At 42.5% G+C, this 22,007-nt stretch overlaps 1 protein-coding gene across 3 annotated transcripts in view; it reads right to left on the bottom strand.

Annotated features, from left to right (window-relative positions):
• Window positions 1-22,007, bottom strand: part of GRAMD2B (GRAM domain containing 2B) — a 139,257-nt gene that overhangs the window by 72,204 nt on the left and 45,046 nt on the right. Inside the window, exon 1 of one of the 3 annotated variants that reach the window (XM_053907528.1) lies at window positions 10,212-10,590. The exons of the other annotated variants lie outside the window; for them this stretch is intronic. Within the exon in view, the coding sequence (XP_053763503.1) occupies window positions 10,212-10,294 (83 nt within the window). The 5' untranslated portion in view covers window positions 10,295-10,590. Of the gene's footprint in view, window positions 1-10,211; window positions 10,591-22,007 lie in introns of those variants that run through there. 3 annotated transcript variants of the gene reach the window in all.

Raw genomic sequence — 22,007 nt, forward strand, 5'->3', positions numbered from 1 at the left:
AGGTCAGATGTGTTGTGATTTTAGTATCTGACTTCAGCCAAGGGCCTGTGACTGCTTGCAAAATTTTTAGCAAAGATTTGCATCAAAACAAGGACCAGCGTAGAAATCTACCAATTTGATGTCAAACTAGTCCAACTTCATACACTACAGAATTTTATTATGACAAGAAAGGAAAATATTCTTTAAGTTTTTTTTTTAATGTTTGTTTTTGAGAGAGAGAGGCAGAGCGTGAGTAGGGGAGGGGCAGTGAGAGAGGGAGACACAGAATCGGAAGCAGGCTCCAGGCTCTGAGCTGTCAGCACAGAGCCGGACGTGGTGCTCAAACTGACGAACGTGAGATCATGAGTCAGAAGCTTAACCAATGAGCCACCCAGATGCCCCGGAAAGGAAAATATTCTTGATAGTTTCTATAGGCTCTCAGAAGACCACACTATATGTTATGTAACACATCCAACACCATATTTAAGTTGTTAGGATCAAATGAGGTGCTGTTTTCCAGTGAATTACAGAAACAATATAGCGATAATGAAAGCCGTCATGATGAATTAGTTTTTCATCCTTGTTGATATACAGGAACTTAATTCACAAAACACGCTTAGGACTACACACTAGGGATTTCAAAGTAACTTGGAGGATCACAAGATCATTGTTTTCAGATGATAATCCTCAGTATTAACAATAAAAGACAAAAATTAGCCTGTTTCTAAGGTTCTTCACATTTTTTAAATCACCACGCAAGATGGAAGACATCATTTGAAAAATCTAGAAGGCAACAAATATGGATATAAACACAAACCTGATATATATGGGCTTAAAAAAAACACACACCAACATTTATACACAGACCAGCATCTCCACGAGTGGAGAAGAGGCATGTCAGCTACCCATGTCGGTGCCAGAGATTTCACCAACACGACACAGAGCACTATCTGGAAAAAAGAGGAGACAAAGCGGCCAGGATGCAAGGGGGAGACACACACATTAATGGCAAATTAACATTTTCTCTTTCCTTTTTCAAGGTAACTCGGTATCTTTCCTCAGTTTTTTCTTTTTTCTCTTCTCTCCCCATCTCCTTACTCATTGTCTCCACCTTCAAATTCCCACTTCTCCACTTGGATCTCTTCTTTTTTAAACACGTCTCATCACTACTGTGACCTGTGTTGGCGTGTTCATGTTCATTTGGTCCTAGATAGGCCCCTGACCAGATGAGGTGGCCAATGTACCTATCTGCTAATATGACCAAATACTGCTACCTCATCTGATCAGGGGCCTGTCTAGCATCATCCATTCAGGAGAGGGGAACAGAAGAAATAAGAAACTGAATCAAGGGTGCCTGGGTGGTTCAGTCAGTTAAGCGTCTGACTTCGGCTCAGATCATGATCCTGTCGTTCATGAGTTCAAGCCCTGCGTCGGGTTCTGTGCTGACAGCTCAGAACCTGGAGCCTGTTTCGGATTCCATGTCTCCCTCTCTCTCTGCCCCTCCCCCCACTCATGCTCTGTCTTTCCGTCTCCTTCAAAAATAAGTAAACGTTAAAAAATTTTAAAAAAGAAACTGAATCCGTAACTTGAGGATGTCTTAGTCAGATAACAGTTCCTCTAATACCATGGATCCATTTTGCTAAGATCCATTTAAGAAAGTTGTGTTCTGATGAAGTTATTTATCCTTCAGGGCTAAAACCGAATAAGCCACTTCATTGGTAGATAACTATTCTGCAAAGAGGTTTGAGAAAACTGTGCTCTATGAGAATACTGTTTGCCATTCACCGAACTCTCCTACCGTATGCAGTCCAAATACTGTATGATCACACTCACAAAGCACTTCATTTCACCAAGGCCAACATTTTTACATGCATATTGGGAGATGCATATTCTAAAACAAACCAAACCTACAAAAAGCTGGATTCTGGCCTTAAATGACAACAGCGTGAGGACACAACGAAAACCTCAGCAAGCAGTTACCCTTGAGACAAGGAAATGTAACGTGGAAGGCAAGAAGAAGGCTCTCACTTTTCATCTTGAACAGAGGCTACACTACTTTTCTAGCCTTATACATATATTGCTTTAAACTGTGTCAACAGAGATAGGGGAGATTATGGTCCAATTTCTTAGGCTCTTCTTTGTATTACTCTGTCATAAAAAAAAAAAAAAAAAAACAGTGATAAATGTCACCAGCAAAATTTTAAGAGGTTGTAAAAAATGTACCCAAGTATGCCAGCCTGAGTTATCTTTGTTAGCACTGTCACATCTGTTCACATCTTTGATAACACTGCACTTTGGGGGAGGTTTCAAAATCCTAAGTATGAATGTCACCTACTATCTTCTGAAGTGTAACTTACTGATTTGCGTTTAAAGTGCTTACAGTCTTGGGATGCCTGGGTGGCTCAGTCAGTTAAGTGTCCGACTTTGGCTCAGGTCATGATCTCATAGTTCCTGAGTCAAGCCCTGTGTCGGGCCCTGTGCTGACAGCTCAGAGCCTGGAGCCTGCTTTGGATTCTGTGTCTCCCTCCCCGCCCCCCCACTCTGCCCCTCCTTGGCTCGCACGGTCTCTCTCGCTCTCAAAAAAAAAAAAAAAAAATAAACGTTAAAAAAAAATTTAAAGCGCTTACAGTCTTGTTTTCCTGGATTGTGAAAGGATTTCTCTTACAGCTATACCATACGCCCTCGTGCATTGCCAGTAGAAACATAACATAGTATGGCTGCTTTGAGAAATTTTTCCAGTTCTTCAAAAAGTTGAACACAGATTGACCATATGACTCAGAAATTCCACTTCTACGTATATAAGAAGTGAGAGCATATGTCCACACAAAGACTTGCATACAAATATTCATAGCATTATTCATAATAACCAACAACTGGAGACCAACTAAATGTTCCTGAACAAGCCAACAGATGGACAAAATGTGGAATATTCACATAGTATCACTGAATACTATTCAGTGACAAAAAGGACTCAGCTAATGACATATGCTACTTTACAAATGGACCTCAAAAACCCAAGGCTAAGTGAAGGAAGGCAGATACAAAAGACCACGGATTATATGATTCCACTTATATGAAATGCCCACAAAAGGCAAGTTTATAGAAACAGAAAGTAGACAAATGGTTACCTGGGGCAAGGTGGGAATGGGGATTAAACATAAATGGGTGCAGGTAATCTTTGGGGTGGGGTGTGGGAAAATGTTGGAAAACCAGGTATGACAATGGTGCACCACTCAGTAAAGTTACTGAGGTATACAGCTGTAAATGGGTACATTTTATCACCTGGAAAATATATCTCAAGAACCCTGTTAAGAATAATCTGCCTCTTGAGACATCATGTCCCATTAAGAATGTGGGAATCTGGCACACAGAGTGACCGATGATAACATACAAACCAGTTTATCTTTGAGAATGCAGTTAAGTTGCTTTTGGTTCTCTTCTAGGGGTAAATAATTAAATCTAAGTTTAGATAAAGCCCCTTCTTTCCTTTAAAAAAATTTTTTTTAAATTATTTTAGAGACAGAGAGAGCTTGTGAACAGGGGAGAGGGGCAGAGTGAGAGAGATACAGAATCTTAAGCTCAATGCAGAGCCCGACGCAGGGCTCAAACCCACAACCCTGGGATCATGACCTGAGCTGAAATCAAGAGTCGGACACTCAACCAATGAGCCACCCAGGCTCCCTCCCACCATTTCTTTTAAGAACAGTCACTGATATGGCTCTGGAAGAGTCTCTCTCAAGGACCTTTGAAAACGTGTGAGACGCCTAGAACTGAGCGTTAACAGAGTTAGAAAGATGGTGAAGGAGAGCTCTTTTAGAGTTTAACAATTGGAAAACAATGAACAATGTAAAGATGAGGAGCCACGAGATAAAAGCTCAATGCCAGGAAGCAGGATATCGAAAATCAATGGCTTGTAGATAAAAGTACTGAACAATAGATGGGAAAACACCAAAGCAGTAAGCAATATTTAAATAAGCTGGTAAGTCACTAAGTAGTTCTCGTAGGAGAGGTTTTTTAACATAAAGTAAAAACCAAGGTGCCATGTTGGTTTCGTGGAAGTATTGCCCCACGCGTCTTTGAGGTCTAGCTGATGCAACAGAGGCTCACTTTTAATAGAATACTGGGGAAAAGGTGCCTGGGTGGCTCAGTCTGTTGAGTGTCTGACTTCGGCTTAGGTCATGATCTCACATGGTTTGTGAGTTTCAGCCCCTCACCAGGCTTTGCGCTGATAGCATGGAGCCTGCTTGGGATTCTGTCTCCCTCTCTCTGTGCCCCTCCTCTGCTAGCTCACTCACTCTCACTCTCTCTCAAAAGTAAACATTAAAAAAAAAAAAAAATAGAACGCTTGGGCTTGCTACTGTCAGAGTTAGGGCTGTTGAATTTTGACTAATTATCTTTTATGTAATCCTCCCACCCACCCCCACCCCAACTCCACAGCATGTTCCAGACCCTCAGTGGGAAAGATTGACACAGCTATGGTTATTGAGAGCTAACAACATCAGACACTGGGTGAAGTGAATTTCTTACACTTCCCATTTATACTTGATAGCAAGCATCTATGAAGCAGTGACTTAAGTATTCCCCTTTACAGATGATGAAGTGGTGGCTTACAGGCGTTCAGTAACTGGCCAGGGTCACACTTCCAGGAGACAGAGAAGTCAGATTTCAAATCCTACTTTCCTAGAACATGCTTGCTTGCTTTCTTTCTTTCTTTCTTTCTTTCTTTCATTTTTAAAAATGTAAGTAATCTCTACACTCAACACGGGGCTCGAACTCATGACCCCAAGATCAAGACTTGCACGCTCCACCAAGTGACCCAGTCAGGTGCCCCTAGAGCCTGAATTCTTAACATCTTTACGAACTGCCTCGATAGATCAGCAATTTCCGATGATAGTAACCTTTAGCCATAGGACTGATTTGATTCACTAAATTCCTTCCTCAAAAACATTTTAGACAAGAACGCTGTTTCATTTTTCTCCGTCTTTTCAAACTCAATTGTTTCACTTTAATAAAATTTTAATGTTTCTAATGTCATAATTCTTTCTTCCTATTCCAAAGTTCATATTAAAAAGTATACCAGATAACCAGAATTGCCAATTACGAGAATTGGTGACCTGGAAATGAGAATTTTAAAAAAACTGTGGGTGGCTCAGTCAGTTAAGCGTCTGACTTCAGCTCAGGTCATGATCTCGAAGTTTTTGAATTTGAGCCTTGCGTCGGGTTCTATGCTGACAGCTCAGAGCCTGAAATCTACTTCAGATTCTGTGTCTGCCTCTCTCTCTACCCCTCTCCAGCTCACTCTCTCTCTCCCCCCCCAAATAAATAAATATTAAAAAAAATTAAAGGGGTGTCTGGGTGGCACAGTCAGTTAGGCATCCAACTTCGGCTCAGGTCATGATCTCACTGTTTGTGGGTTGGAGCCCATGTCAGGTTCTGTGCTGACAGCTCAGAGCCTGGAGCCTGCTTCCAATTCTGTGTCTCCCTCTCTCTCTGGTCCCTCTCCCCCTCATGCTCTCTTTCTCTCAAAAATAAATAAACATTAAAAAATTTTTAAAAATTAAGATTGCATTACAAATATGTTACGGGTCATGTAATTTATTATTTGAAATATGAATCAAGATAACTTTTGCTCAGAAATGTATCAGTCATTTTAGACAGTTTTTGTAACTCCTTGAAAGTAACTTAGCCATTAAGGGGAGCCTGGGTGGCTTAGTCGGTTGTGTCCTACTTTGGCTTGGGTCATGATCTCACGGTTTGTGAGTGTGAGCCCGGGTTGGACTGTGTGCTAACAACTCAGAGCCTGGACCCTGCTTCGGATTCTATGTCTCCCTCTCTCTCTGCCCCTCTCCTGTTCACGTTCTGTCTCTCTCTCCCTGATATAAACATTAAAAGAAAGAAAGAAAGAAAGAGAGAAAGAAAATAACTTAGCCCGTTAATAAATCAGATCCACAAGAGACTTTAAGAAATAAAAGTGTATCTCAGAAAATGTGTGTGAAAAACATTAGGTTAGAAATGTCTATATATTGGGAACATAACATTCAGAATGAAAAAAGTACTGAAAGGGAGGAAGGTAGGGTCTCAAAAGGAAATATGCAGCTAAATTACCAGTTCTTGGTAAGAAGGGGGCTATTTTTATTTATTGGTTTATTTTTATTTTTTTTAAGTTTATGTATTTGAGAGAGAGAGAGAGAGAGAGAGGGCACGAGCGCGTGAGCAGGGGAGGGGCAGGGGGAGAGTGAAAAAGAGAAGACTAAGCAGGCTCCATACTGTCAGCGCAGAGCCCAATGCGGGGCTCGAACCCATGAACCACAAGACCATGACCTGAGCTGAAGATGCTTAACCAACTGACCCTCCCATGCGACCCAGAAAGGGGGTATTTTTAAATCGAATATGCATTTTGGCGATGAGTAAATCTGCAGCCTCACTGCTAACACAAAGATGAGTAACTCACAGCTCTCGGCAAGTCAATGCACCTAAAAATTCTAACTGCTACTGATAGAAAATTTGATTAAACAACTTTAACAGAGTAAAATTTCCCCTGAGATAGTCAAGCGGAACCTCAGTTATAAGTATATTATACACCTTAATTAGGGCGAATGGCGTCTCAGCCTCCCTAGCTCACTAACAGATGGTTATCGAAAGTGATTATTTGCTGGGCCCCCTGAGAAATTCAGGAAGAAAAAAATGTGACCAGAGTTTGCCATCTATTTAAGGTTCACTAATATATATGGGACTAGTGTGTGAGCTAGTAACTGTTAACAGCTTGAAATGTTATTATGTTACTTTGTACATAATAAATGCTCAATAAATGTTCACTGTTCATCAACAGCAATAATAGCAGCAGCTCAAATCTATGGGGTTGATCACAGACATGCAAGGGGAACATGGAGAAACAAGAGGTAAGTATGGCCAGCGATAAGGAAGGACTTTAAAGGAAGGAAATCTTGAGTTGATTTGTACAGGTATATTGAGAAAAAGAACAGAGGGGACTGCTTGAGCAAAGGAATAGAGATGAGAGGGAAAGAAGGTAGGTAACTTCCTTCAGCAGTCCCTTTGGCACACCTGTTCCTTATTCTTCTGCATCATCACCTCTTAGGTCTGGAGCGGCTAGTTACTGTGATTGTTTGCATGGAAAAGATAGTCATGCTCGTAGTATTAGGAATGAAGTTGAAATGATCTACATGTACTCCAATGTCCTTAAATTCCTGGCAGAGGAGACGAGGTCATGCGGGCCATCACAAATTCTAGAGTAGAGAAGTGTTCAAGTTCAGGCTCTAGTGTTAGAGTGCAGGCTCTGGACTTGAATTTAGCTCTGTCTCTACCTAGGTGCTTAACTTCTCAGACCTTCCATGTTCTTATGTGTTGAGTGGATAACAACAGCATCTGTCTCATTCTGTATGAAAATGAATGCAAAATGTTGAGCACAATGCCTGTCACACAGCAAGCATTCTCAATAAATGCCAGCTATTATTAACCAGGAGGCCAGGTTGTAGGTGATGAGGACTATGTGGCAAGAGCAAGCTATTCTTCTTTTTTTTAAATATTTATTTTTGACAGAGAGAGAGAGAGAGAGAGAGAGAGAGAGAGTGAGCGAGCGCACATGCGAGTGGGCAGGTGGGTGCAGACAGAGGATCTGAAGCAGGCTCCATGCTGTCAGCACAGAGCCCGACGTGGGGCTCGAACTCATGAACCGTGAGATCATGACGAGAGCCAAAGTCGGATGCTTAAGTGGCTGAGCCACCGAGGCGCCCCAAGAGCAAGCCATTCTAATACTCCAAGAAGAAAACGCCCATCAGGACATCCAGATTCTAATGAGTCTGAACTTTGTCATGATTAATCTAAGTTACAAAGTTCAGAACAAAGAAGACTGGGTGCCTAAGCGTCAAAATTTTCCTACCCAAATGATTTCAAATATGGAGTGATCACAATATATATATAACACTGATAATGTATCTACCTCCGTCTTAAAATTACTCTTCTTCTGGTTCCAAAACAAGAGTTTAAAGCTCAGGAAATAGAGTGTCTCAAGTCTTTGAGTGATTCAGAAGTGACTTCAGCAGGGCTGGAAGTGACCATTTTACAGGGAAAAACAAACAAAAATCTCCATAAACCACGAAAAACTTACCAAAGACCGTTGAACGGGCAAACGTCCTTAACTGTGGAGAAGATTCAGTTATAGGCCAAACTGTTTATAGTAGTATCTTGTTTGAGTTTAACGTAGCCACAGCCCCCAGCAATGTCCTCTGAACCCTCATTCCTGTATTCCCCACCACGATGGAACCAACAGTAGGCGTTCCTGTATTTGTTGAACTGAAATGAATTTGTGAAACTGGCGGTTCCAAATGAAGGTGTGGCTGTTTGGGGCCTTCCACTTCAAGGTGGTTATGTTTATTGTCTATAAAATTATTTTCCCCAGCGTCTGAAGAGTTTGAAGTTAACAGAATTCATCTGAACAGATAACAGGCTTTCTCAATCTATTAAAACACTCTCCTGAACTGAGTAGACTACTGGGAATGCAAAGATGTAAAGACTTACCAGCGGCCGCATGGACTTGAATCATTTTGCTTTGTGTAACTGGAACTTAGCACTGCCTGGGCTGACGTCTAGGCTAGGAGTTTACAGTCCAGGTTTCTAGTCTTGCTTGGCCCACTTAACACTCCTGTCACCTCTATGAAGTGCTGTTTAGAATGCCACAATCCCTCTTTTTTAAGAGAAGTATCTAAAAGAAGGATGAACTGCAAAAGAAATGTCCTTTGCTACTTTATCTCTTTCTTGGGCTTGAGTTATTAGAACAGAGTTAGGACTTTATTTTGGGGAGAGAAAACAAAAACATGTTGTGAGGGTTATTATACCTATGGCATTTTTTCCCCCTCAACCATCTTTTTATCGTTCATTTAAACAGGAAAGAATATCAGCTGAACTTGACAAAGCTGAGGGGCAGAAGAAAGGGCAGCCAAGGAAAGCAGACACTGGGAGAGATTATGACCAAAGCCTTTGACACAACAGATCAAAGCAGCTAGTAAAAGCTATTTTTCTTCCAAAACTTCAGCCCAAACTCCAATACACAGATGGAATATGCTTTTATAAACACCATTCTTTATGTGGAACCACACCGTGTTATAAAAATTGAGTAAATGTTGAAACAATGGAGATCGCACTTTCACTGTTTTTTAGGTACCCCCAACAGGTTGGTACTAAAAAAAAAAAAAAAAAAAAAAAAAAATTGGCTTCTTTAACAGGTTATTTATATATTTATCTTAGTAACACTTAAAGTTACAGCGACACAGAAAATAACCAAATACTGATCCTTTTCCTTTTGGAAAGAAGAATGTTTGGCAAGAACAAGCATGGAAATAATACTTCTGGATTTTAAAAACAGTAGTACAGGGGAAGATAAATAAGTTTTGTTACAGGAAGGTAATCCTTGTGATCCAAGTATCTGAGTTTTCAGTTTCTGAAACTAGAAGAGTTCCTAGGCCCAGCAATGTGCCAATCCTATTATGAACATGAATCTTTTAAGAGGATAGTCATAACCCAATGTTCGAAATGTTTTATGTTATTATATATTCATTGTGCTTCTACAGCCGCTCCCCCACCCTCTCTCTCTCTCTCTCAAAAAAAAAAAAAAAAAAAAAAAAAAAAAAAAAAAGAAAAGGAAAAAAGTATGTAGCGAGTTTGGGTCAAGTTCCCAAGCAAAGGCAGACAGTCCTTGAAGGGAAAGATAAAGCGTATTTCATGTTTTCTCCTACTTCTCCTCTCACTTGAGCAGAAACGAAGGAGATGGAGAAAAGACAACCCTTTAGTTCCGGATCAAATGACAAAATACACATCGCTGTGAAACTAATAACCAGATGGCATCTACGAGGTAGCTTCGTCTTCATACACGTCATGAAGAAGTAAGGAACAGAAGGAAGCGTCAGCGCTGTTCCTTGACCTGACTTAGACATCTGAATGCCTGCCCCAGACCTCCCTTGGGACAGATACCACGCCAATCGTGCTTTCGCTCCAATCCTTCACATCCCCACCAGACTGCAAGCTGCGGTCCGTTCCTCAAACGCTGCTGTGCCTCGTTCCCCACTACAGCATCGGAGAGAAAGAAGAGCCCGGGCGCCCCCCGAAAGAGTTCAAGCCACGGGGCTGTCCGTCCACGGTCAAGTTCCAAGCCAAACCCGTCCCCGGCACAGAAGTTTGGGCAGCGCGCTCCCGCCCGCCCGGGGCCGGACGCTACTTACTGGGCTGAGCCAACTTTGCTGTCTCTCTTCGCGAGCACTTTGGCAGGCTTTGCGTCTTCCACATCTTGCTGTAGTTCGGTCATCGGGGCCGCGGGTGGAGGGCACCTTCAGACGTCCCCTCGCGGCTCCCAGCGTCCCGGGCGCAGGCCCCGCGAGCCGCGCCTTTCCCCGCGCCCTCCGTGCGCCCTCCTCGCGCGCTCCCGGCCGCTCAGCGCATCCAGGCCGGCCCGGAGCCGCGGGGCCGCCAACCTGGACACGTCCGGGCGGCCGCGATTGGTCGGCGCCGGCGTGCGGGCCGGGGAGGGAAGGGGAGGGCCGAAGGCAAGTGACAGCCTCCTGCCCCAACCCGCGAGGCCCGGCCCGAGCGCCTGCAAACCTGTTGAACTAGTCTGGCTGGGGGAGGAAGCTAATTGGCCACGCAGGTGGAACAGTTGCCTAACTGGGCTCCGTATATTTAGCCTCCTGGTAAGTTGGGCTTCCTCCCGCCTCCCTAGCACCCCCCCCCCCCCCAGCTGTAACCGGGGAGTTTTAAAAACGGGCGGCCTTCTGCGGCTACAGGAAATGGTTCGGACTGAGCGAGGCGCTCGGTCTCCCAGATGCGCGCTGTGGGCTGCGCGGTGTCCCGGCCTAAATTATTCAGACAGGATATTGCCTCATTGGGGACTGCTCCGTCGGGGCTCCAACAATAGGTCAGTTCAGTGACAAAGGTAGCGAGACGTGGTTGTCTCTAGAGATTGTCTGGTTAACCCTTCCCCGTTGTGGGGGTGGGGAGAGGGGTGGGGGTGGTGGTGCAGGGAGAGCGTTCCTCAAAATCTCATTAGCAACTTAACCTCGACTGTGCCCCCCACCTGGAAAAGGAATGCCTCTTCTTCCCGCTTTTTGGTGAGGTTTTGGCATGCTGAATCTGTCTCAAGGTTTGCATTTGAAACATCATCCAGGGGCGCCTGGGTGGCCCAGTTGGTTGGACATCCGACTTGGGCTCAGGTCATGATCTCACGGTTTGTGGGTTTGAGCCCCTGCGCGGACATCTCAGAGCCCGGATCCTGCTTTGGATTGTGTGTCTCCCTCTCTCTCTCTCCCTCTGCCCCTTCCCACCCCATCAAAATAAATAAATAAGTAAGTAAATAAATAAGTAAATAAATATTTTTAAATATTAAAACAATTTTAAAAACCACATCATCCATTTCTTTCACATATTTTTGAGAGCTTCTAGGTGCCAGGCATCCTTCTAAACATTCCCTTATTATAACAAATAAAGTATGTGTTGGTGATTTTCTAAGTCGTTGACAATAAGAGGAGTGTAAAACCTTATTGTTGGAAGCCCAAACTGACTTTAAAACAATTACAAGTGGCAACAATAGTTCATGACATGGCTGGGGGGAAAAAAAGCGAACTTTCTGCCCTGCCTGCGGCTGCAAGACCTTTTTGTTTCTTTAAATTTAATTTTTAGATTTCAGAATAATGGCAGAGACTATGGAACCATAGTGTTTACATTTATGTATGTATATGTGTGTATATAGGGTGTGTGTCAAAGAAAACACCTACCCTTTCAGATTAGTGCACACATTTGGGGGATCAAGGCCTTTCCAAAGATTTCTTTTTGCCTTTTCATTTACTAGCTGTGTGGTTAGGCTGAGAGAACAAAAGCATCTTTTTGTAGCCTGCTTGCTCCAAAATTGTCCTAACACTTGGAAAATAAAATAAAAATGTTTTTGTAAAATCTAGGAGAGTGGGCCTGGCAGATTGTGCCCCGTCTCTCATGCCCTCTCTCTTTCTCACCTATTTTGCTGCAAAGGGGGGTTGCTCTTCACCATTGACTCCTGTGGAAGCCAGGCTGGGTGTGGTGGGGAAGGCTTTGTGTGACCAGAAGGTTTGCAAGCTCTCTTAGGTATCCCTTCCTGGCTTTTCCTGGGGACATTACACCTTCAGCCGTCAGGTCCTTTCTCTAGCCACCTCTCCTACTCATGACAGGTGTGGGCCTGAAATATAGGAGGTTATCACCGTCCTAAACTGGGTAGTACTCTCTCCTTAAATCTCAGGTGCCTTCCTAACAGCATCCACTACAGATCAGAGGAGAGCTCAGTTTTTGCCCCAACTATTTTTTTATTGCAGTAAAGTATACATAATATTTATGATTTTAGCCATTGGCCAGCGTACATTCAGTGACATTAAATATACTCACAGTATGTGTAAAAGTTACCACTCTCTATGCCCCAAACTTTTTGTCCTATCCAACATCAACTCTGTACCCATTCAACAATAAGCCTTCCTCCCTTCCTCTGGGTCCCTGGTAACCTTTATTCTACTTTGTGTGTCTTTGAATTTGTCTGTTCCGGATACTTCATGTAAGTGCAGTCATGTGATATTTTTCTTGCTATGTTTGGCTTGTATCACTGCATATAATGTTTTCAAGTTCCACCTAAGTTATAGCGTATCTCATCACTTCATTCTTTTTTTATGGCTGAATTATAATCCATTGTGTGTATACCCCACATTTGTTTATCTGTTGACCTGTTCATGGACACTTGACCTGTTTCTACCTTTTGGCTCTTGTGAATAATAGTGCTGTGAACGACATACAAATACCTATTCATGTCCCTGCTTTCCTTTCTTTTGGGTATATATCTAGGAGTGGAATTGCTGGTCAGATGCTAGTTACATGTTTAACCTTTTGAGATACCTTGGCTAGGCCTCTTTTGATGCATGAATAAAAACCAGTGTTGAAAGCTTCCTCAGCATGGGCATACAGCTCAATCAATGCGCACTTGGGTACCCTCAAACTTGTTCTGTAATGTGTAGGATGAGGACTGAAAATAGTGTGATCTTAAGGGAGAAAGGGAGGGGAGGGGCATGGGTTTAGGGGCAGGTGGCGGGAAATAGCAGCTAGTCCTTCCCAGAACGGGGAAGAATTACAAAGGAGCAAGTAAATGTTATTATTTTACTTAGTGACGTTTGCCTGGGTTTTAAAAGACTTTGTCAGACAGCTTCATAATTTGTTTATTCATGGGGCTATCATACAGGAAAGTGGAATGCGGTATTTAAAAAGGCGAGCAGCAGTAGATGATAGGGGATATTTCACTGTAGTGTGACAAATAGAAACGTAAGATTATGTCTGAAATATATTTTAGGGGGCTCTTTGATTTTGCTCCGATAACAGACCCTTTACTTTTCTTCCTCCTAGCCTCTGGGCGCCTAATTTCTTGTTTCTAACATCAAAGAAGAGTTCTAGCTGTTACTTTTTCCAGTTATTTAATCAGATCCAGTAGTAAATGCCTAATCCATCACCTTTCAGGTTGCAGAAGACTCCTACTTAACGGCTTGGAATATCGATCAAAGTTGGTGTCTTTTTTACATTGATCAGATACACTGTGCATGCATAGTCTCAGGGGCAGAGTTCAGATATGAGTTTAGAGATTTGAGTGGAGATGATAGTGTAAGGTGTGGTCAAGTAATTGCCTAATTGATAACAAATGGCAGGCAATGTATTTATTAGCCAATAGAGGTACACTAAAGGATCATCACATGCCTGTAATTTCATAACTATTGTCTGACGACATGTTTAAGAAGCTGTTGATGCTCTTACCAAGATACAAGCTGTCATAACTATGCATAATATTCAATGTATCAGTGTCATAAGTCAAAGAAAATTCATGAACACTCATCAGACCATTCCCGTTTTTCAATTTAAGCTCAGTGTTCAAAGGAGGAAAATGGAAAACACTGCACGAGTTCAGAAGAGAGCCCCATGGTGACACTGAAGAATTTGATTTTAAGACTTTGAAAAAAAAGTTTTAAGAATGAAAGTTTGAGAAGCATTTACTTATAGGAAGGGAAATTTCCTGATGAGCACAGCCACTAAACATTGGAATGGGAATCTATAGTAAGGCATGGGAATCTCCTACTATGCACATCTTTGAGAATAATATTTAAAAAAAGTCAAATAGAATGGTTCTAAACCAGTATTTCCCAAACCAGGTTATACTGCAAAATGGAAAAAACTTGAAATAGTCTCTTCCTCTCTCTAGGGATGAGGCACGAACCAAGTTTAGCATCCATGTTGAGAGAAGTGGACAAGATGGTAAGGGGCTTCCTGGTGTGGGGGCCAGCGGTAGCTGGGAAACACTAGTCTAAGTCATGTTCTGGGGAGAAAGCAGCAGCAGTAAACAAAACTCTGCCGGTCCAATGTTCTTTTTTAAAAATTTAAAATACACAGGGGAACCTGGGTAGCTCAGTCAGTTGAGTGTCCAACTCTAGATTTCAGCTCAGGTCATGATCCCAGGGTTGTGAGATTGAGCCCCACCTCGGTCTCTGTGCTGAGTGTGGAGCCTGCTTAGGATTCTTCCTCTGCCCTTTTCCCTGGCTTAGGCATACATACTCTCTGTGTCAAATGAAAAATAAAAATAAAATACACAATGCCACATAATTAAGACATTGAAATCTACCCCAGAGGTTTAAAGTAGATGTCTGTTTTCTGTATGGTTAATGTTACAGGTCACGCGTGAAGTAAGGAAGCCCCTGAGACCATCCGGTATGTGGTTTTCACACAGGTTCTGCGAGAGTCGAGAGTCGGAGCTCTTTGAACTAGAGAGTTGAGGAGCCGGCCTTTCAACTGAGGTCTTCTGACAACAGCCTCCCTCTTAGCACCACTCAGATACACAGCCTTTCCTGCTTCTGCTAGACCTCTTCCTCTTAAGTCTCTTTCATGTATTTGGTTTTGTTTTGTTTTGTTTTTAAGTTTTTTAATGTTTATTTTTGAGAGAGAGAGAGACAGAGACAGAGCACAAGCAGGGGAGGGGCAGAGAGAGAGGGAGACACAGAATCTGAAGCAGGCTCCAGGCTCTGAGCTGTCAGCACAGAGCCCCACACAGGGCTCGAACTCACAAACTGCAAGATCATGACCTGAGCTGAAGTTGGATGCCCAACCAGCTTAGCCACCCAGGGGCCCCCTCTTTTCATGTATTTGTGTTCTGTATTAGTTTCTATTTGAAGAAGGGGGAAAAGTGTTGCTTGTGCCACATTGAACAAAAATTTCAAATGAAATCTACATTTTTCAGAGAAGAGCCTGAGCTTCAGAGGGTTGAGGGACTTGGCCAAGATGACAGTGATTCCCTGAGGATGAAGATTCAGCTTTCCTGAGTTTCACTGTGTAGGTGTAGGAGTGAAGGGGTGAAAGAAGAAAGAAAGAAAGAACACTTAACCAACTGAGCCTGAACTCAGGCGCCCCTTTTCTTTCTCTTTCTTTCTTTTCTTTCTTTTCTTTCTCTTTCTTTCTTTCTTTCTTTCTTTCTTTCTTTCTTTCTTTCTTTCTTTCTTTCTTTCTCTCTCTCTCTCTCTCTCTCTCTCTCTCTCTCTCTCTTCTTTCTTTCTTTCTTTCTTTTCTTTCTTTCTTTCTTTCTTTCTTCACCCCTTCACCTAGGGGTGTAGGAGAGTGAGCAGAATGGCAGAGAAACGTACCTTATCAGAGAGTGATCTTGGGAGGGAGATCCCAAGGACCCTACACGTGTATAATGTTTGTGAGCAAAGAACTGTTGGAGTCTAGAGCTATCTTTGGTGGCTGAATTTTGTCGTTAAATATTGCTGCATAACTACCTCAAAGTTTGTGGCTTAAAACAATAATTTAATATTTCCTCTCATGGTACGGTGGGTTGACAGGGCTCACCTGCACAGTTCTCATAGGGGTCTCTCAGGCAGTCACTGTCGTTGGAGTCGTTTGAAAACTCGATGGAGCTAGACATGCACCTCCTATGTCTGGTGCTTCAGCTGGGATAGCTGGAACAGGTGCAGAGTAGTGGAGCATTTTGTCTCCCTGCATGGCCCGCCCCGTGGCCAGGTGGGTTTCCTTACAACATGGCCATCTCTGTATACTTCGACTTTTTACTTGATGGCTGACTTCCTCCAGAGCACGTGTTCTGTAATGCTAAAAGGGGAATCCACAAGGCTTTTTATGAGATAGCCTTGGATATCAGGCAGCTTCAGCTCTGCTTTCTAGTGGTCAAAGGTGAGCCCCCAGAGCCAGCCCACAATCAAGGTGTAAATACCTGGAGTGTAGTTTACCAGGGACCATGTCTGGGGAGTGGCTTCCACAGTGCAGATAACAGATGAGGCTCTCTGACTGGATACTTTTTCAATGTGGATGTGAATAAATGGGCATTTGTTTTTTTCTTTTTAAATGCTTTATGTTTTATTTTGTATTTGATAGAGAAAGAGAGAGACAGAGCATGAGCAAGGGAGGGCCAGAGACATGAGACAGAATCTGAAGCAGGCTCCAGGCTTCTGAGCTGTCAGCACAGAGCCCAGTGGGGGGGCTCGAACCCATGAACCGTGAGATCATGACCTGAGTGAAGTCAGACGCTTAACCAACTGAGCCTGAACTCAGGCGCCCCTTTTGCCCCTTTTCTCTCTTTCTTTCTTTCTTTCTTTCTTTCTTTCTTTCTTTCTTTCTTTCTCCTTCTTTCTTTCTCCTTCTTTCTTTCTCTTCCTTTCTTTTCTTTCTTTCTTTCTTTTCTTTCTTTCTTTCTTTCTCCTTTCTTTCTCTTCCTTTCTTTTCTTTCTTTCTTTCTTTCTTTCTTTCTTTCTTTCTTTCTTTCTTTCTTTCTTTCTTTCTTAATGTTTATTTATTTTGAGAGAGCACAAGAAGGGGAGAGGGGCAGAGGATGAGAGAGAGAATCCCAAGCTGGCTCCATGCTGCCATCGCAGAGCCCAGCACTGGACTCCATTGAATGAACTGTGAGATAATGTCTTGAGCAGAAACCAAGAATCTGACGCTTAACTGACTAAGCCACCCAGGAACCCCTCCCCTTTTCTCTCTCTCTTTCTTTCTTTCTTTCTTTCTTTCTTTCTTTCTTTCTTTCTTTCTTTCTTTCTTTCTTTCATGTTTATTTTGAGAGAGAGCATAAGAAGGGGAGAGGGGCAGAGGATGAGAGAGAGAATCCCAAGCTGGCTCCATTGAATGAACTGTGAGATCATGTCTTGAGCAGAAACCAAGAATCTGATGCTTAACCGACTGAGCCACCCAGGAACCCCTTTTCTCTTTCTTTCTTTCTTTCTTTCTTTCTTTCTTTCTTTCTTTCTTTCTTTCTTTCCTTCTTTCTCCTTCTCTCTTTTTCTTCCTTTCTTTCCTTTCTTTCTTTTCTTTCTTTCTTTCTTTCTTTCTTTCTTTCTTTCTTTCTTTCTTAATGTTTATTTATTTTGAGAGAGCACAAGAAGGGGAGAGGGGCAGAGGATGAGAGAGAGAATTCCAAGCTGGCTCCATGCTGCCATCACAGAGTCCAGCGGTGGGCTCCATTGAATGAACTGTGAAATCATGTCCTGAGCAGAAACCAAGAATCTGATGCTTAACTGACTGAGCCACCCAGGCTTCCCATAAATGAGCATTTCTAACAGCACTTTTATACATGCATGAGGTATACAAGTGAACAAAACAGGAAATATCCGTGGTGTGTTGGGTCTTGCATTCTAGTGGGACAATTGAAAATGAGAACAATAAGCACATAAAGAACACAATTTCAACAGATGAGAGATACAAACAACAAAAACAGAAAACAATGGAGAACGAGGGAGGGCTATTTTACACAGGAAGATCAGGGAAGCCTCTTTAAGGCGTGACGTGTCAGACTTGAAAGAGGGGAAGGAAGAAGCCATGTGAAGTCTGAGTGCAAATCTGGGCAGCCATTGGGGAGAACATGGCTAAAGGTGTCGAGGCAAGTCTGACCTTGGCCATAGTCTAGGGACAGCAAAAAAAGGCCACTGTTCTCTACTGTGCCTGGTGTATAAGGAGGGAAGAGAAGGTTGGTGGGAGATGGTCTCATAGAGATATTATCTTCTCTGTCCATTTGTTTCTTATCTGTCCCCTCCCATAAGATTGGAATCTTCCCCCCCTCCCCAAAGGGGCTTGTGTTTGCCATTCTATCCACAGTACCTGGTTAATGTTAGGAGCTTAATAAATATGTGTTGAATGAATGAAGAAATCATTGGGTGATTGTTTCTAACCATTGGTTCTCAGCCATAATCTTTTGGAACTCCAGATGACCCGAGATGTTCTAATGTTGAGTAGTAGCATTGGACTTTTTTTTTAAGTTCATTTATTCATTTTGACAGAGAACGTGAATGGGGTAGGAGCAGAGGGAGAGTGGGAGAGAGAGAATCCCAAGCAGGCTCCACACTTTCAGCGCAGAGCCTGACGCAGGGCTCAAACTCACGAAATCATGAAATCATGACGTGAACCAAAACCAAGAGTTGGATGCTCGACCAACTGAGCCACCCAGGCACCCCTGACCTTCTTTTCAAGAATTTTCAATTTTTTTTTTAAGGTTTATTTATTTTTGAGACAGAGACAGAGCATGAACGGGGGAGGGTCAGAGAGAGAGAGGGAGACACAGAATCCAAAACAGGCTCCAGGCTCTGAGCTGTCAGCACAGAGCCCGACACGGGACTCAAACTCACAGACCATGAGATCATGACCTGAGCTGAGGTCGGATGCTTAACCGACTGAGCCACCCAGGCGCCCCAACAATTTTTAATTTTTAAAAGGGATCTCTACATCCAACATGCGTCTCAAACTCACAATCCTGGGATGAAGAGTCACATACTCCACTTACTGAGACAACCAGGTGCCCCACGTTTGTCGTATGTGTGTGTGTGTGTGTGTGTGCGTGTGTGTGTGTGTGTGTGTGTGTGTAATTTGCAGGGGAAAAAGAGAGTTCATGAAAAAGAAATTTAAATCAAATCCTCCTACCCCGCACCTCCAACTTAAAAAAGAAAACCTTTGGCTTATGCTAGGACGGCACGTGTTTCAAATGGGTCAGAGAGGTCCCATGACTCCCAGATGGTCTGGCTCCGAAGTAAGTCCAAGAATCACTGTTTATAATCCACAGGCAACGATTATAAGTTAGGGAATCTCTCAGTTTTTCTTAGGGAAACATTCATACAGCAACTTCCTTTCCTTGTTCTGGGAACTGATGATCATGCCATTCTTAAAAGCACTGGCTGTGCTCTTTCCTTGTGCCTGGGTTTCACATGTGCTGTTTTGCTCCCTGTGAAATGTTCTGAGGAAGTAGTCTGCATAGTGCAATTAGGACACTGTTTTGAAGCAGTTAATACTGAATTATTCAAAGGAGTTACTGTTGTTAAATTTTTTTCTTTTTATCACCAGTTGCACACTTTTTATTTCTTTGGATTTTTATTCCTTTTTACATACTTTCATGTTACTCCTTTTCAACAATTCCTGTTAGCATTTTGTTATCCTTTCTTCCAATTGGTTTTCTGATGGTATTCCTTTCTAAGAATTACTTAACAAAAACGATAGCACAGGAGGAACAGGGGAGGAGCGAATGGAGAAAACCCTTCAGACAAACAAGAAAGTTTTTTTGTTTCCCTCAAGTAGCCACAGATTTATTTTGCTTTTACTTTTTGTTTCAGTTTTATGTCTTATTTTATTTTTTAATGTTTTATTTATTTATTTATTTATTTATTTATTTATTTATTTATTTATTTATTTTCAGAGAGAGACAGAGAGTGTGAATGGGGGAGGGACAGAGAGGGAGACACAGAATCCAAAGCAGGTTCCAGGCTCTGAGCTGTCAGCACAGAGCCCCATGGGGCTCGAAAGCACAAGCTGTGAGATCATGACCCAAGCTAAAGTCCGACAGTCAACCGACTGAGATACCCAGGTGCCTCAGTTTCAGTTTTATAAATAGACCCATCATTTGAGGCAAATTTACAGTCTGGCCTTCCTTCTTTCCTTCCTTCCTTTATTCTAACCAGTATTTTCTTTTTTTTTGGTTTTTTTTTTTTTTTTTTTTTTTTTTGGTGCCTTTCATGTGCCAAGCTATATTCTGCATGATAGAGATTTAAAAATAAATAAGCACCTATGTGCTATGAGTGAGTTCACAGTCCACCGGAAGAGAGTTCAGTGAATGGTTATTTACAATATGTACATACACAGAACCTCAGTCAAAACCTATCACGTTTATATATCAGGACCAGACCCTTGGATGTCAGATGGTGGGAAGGGGCAGGTGATGGCCATGGGATGCTTCACGTTCTTCTGTTTCGGGTCACACACAAGTCACTCCCACTCTCCACGTAGCCCCTCCCCCCCCCCCCCCCCCCCCCCACATGCGCACATGTGCACAACTTGCTGGAAAGACTCTTGGCTGGAAGTCAGGAGAACTGGGGTCTGGTCCAGACACTGTGCTTTGTGCTGGAATGTGCATCTATTAATGGAATACAGCATTGAAGTAACAGAACGCTGGCCTCAAGGAAAGGGCTCTAGACTTCGTGGTTACAGCTGTATCCCTTTCCGTCTTATAGAAACTAAAAGAATGAAGGGGGGGAAAACTTTTTACCCAGAAATGTTGGAAGTACCAATTGCAAAATGACAGTTTTCAATAAACTTCCTGAGGCGAGAGTAATTATTACAGTCTATTCTCTTGGGAAAGTAAGTGCATTCGCCTCCTTCCTTTGGGGCCCTGTGCTTCTTTGTATTGGCTTCTACCTCTAAAAGCATACCAGATCACAACAGAATGTTACCCTGTGTGTTATGATCACAGGATGACTAGAATCAGAATTTAATTTCTACTTTTAGTAGTAGTCAGAAATAAAATTAGGGGCATCTGGGTGGTTCACTTGGGTAAGCATCCGACTCTGGATTTTGGCTAGGGTCATGATCACACAGTTGGTGAGTTCAAGGTGACAGCACCTAGCCTTCTGGGGATTTTCTCTCTCCTGCTCTCTCTGCCCCTCCTCTGCTCACATTCTGTCTCTCTCTCTCAGAATAAAATAAATAAACTTTAAAAAAAGAAATAAAAGTTCATCTTTCCTTTTTATTAAAAAACATAATAATCGCTTTAGTAAAACACACATTAGGGGGAGATTCAGACACTGGAAATGCTTAGTCCTATAGAATCCCAAGTCTCCAGATTTTGAGAAAATGTATAAATTAGTATTAGACACTGCAAAGAAACAGGAGGTGAGAGCTGGTGGGAATGGTCTTGATTCCTGGCTTCTCAGCTGAACTGCTCATGCAGTCCTAGGGTATTTGCTTTTCTGCCCCTCTGTCTCTTTCCTTTGGTAAATAACTCTCCTTACTGGAGTTACTTGAGGGAATTGTTCTGTGGCAAAAGAGTCTCAGCCAGGGGAGGGGTGGGGATGAAGTGAGGTAAAATACAGAATGATTGAGATTCAAACTGATCTAAGAGTCCTAATATGCATTTTACTACCTTTGACTAGTGAGTTACCTCCTCTAAGCCTCAGTTTCCTCATCTGTGGGGAAAAAAATGGGAATAGCAGTAGTATCTATGTTACAGGATCATTGGGGAATTTAAAAAGCTCATGTATATAAAGGAATTAGTACAGTAAACTGTTGATTGTCATTATCACGTTGCTATTGATGAGAATAACATTTTAACAAATTGAATGTCCTGCCCTCCCTTAGATCATCAGCCCCTTAAATCATTGTGTCACCTGCTAGAAGGCATTACTAACTATAGAAGATGTAACATCTATTCCCCTCTGAGTCCTCAATCCTCTTCTACCTGATTTCCTTATATCACAAGCTAAAACTCCATCCTTACATCAGTGACATCGATATATTTAGCCTGCTAGGCCTCATCTGTAATTTCTGACGTGTCCTGGGTTTTTTCCTCTCTCAAATGTCTTTGCCACTCTAAAAGCTTTCGTTTAATGATAAAGAAGTCATTGGAATTAGGAGGTAATCAATATGAAGTCTGACAGAATGATTATAGAGTCTGGTTGCCTTGAGAGTCCTGATTCAGTCCCACTACTATGGCGTATTTA

This window comes from Panthera pardus, unplaced genomic scaffold, assembly GCF_024362965.1.
Source record: "Panthera pardus isolate Hobbes unplaced genomic scaffold, ASM2436296v1 HiC_scaffold_2, whole genome shotgun sequence".
NCBI lineage: Eukaryota > Metazoa > Chordata > Mammalia > Carnivora > Felidae > Panthera > Panthera pardus.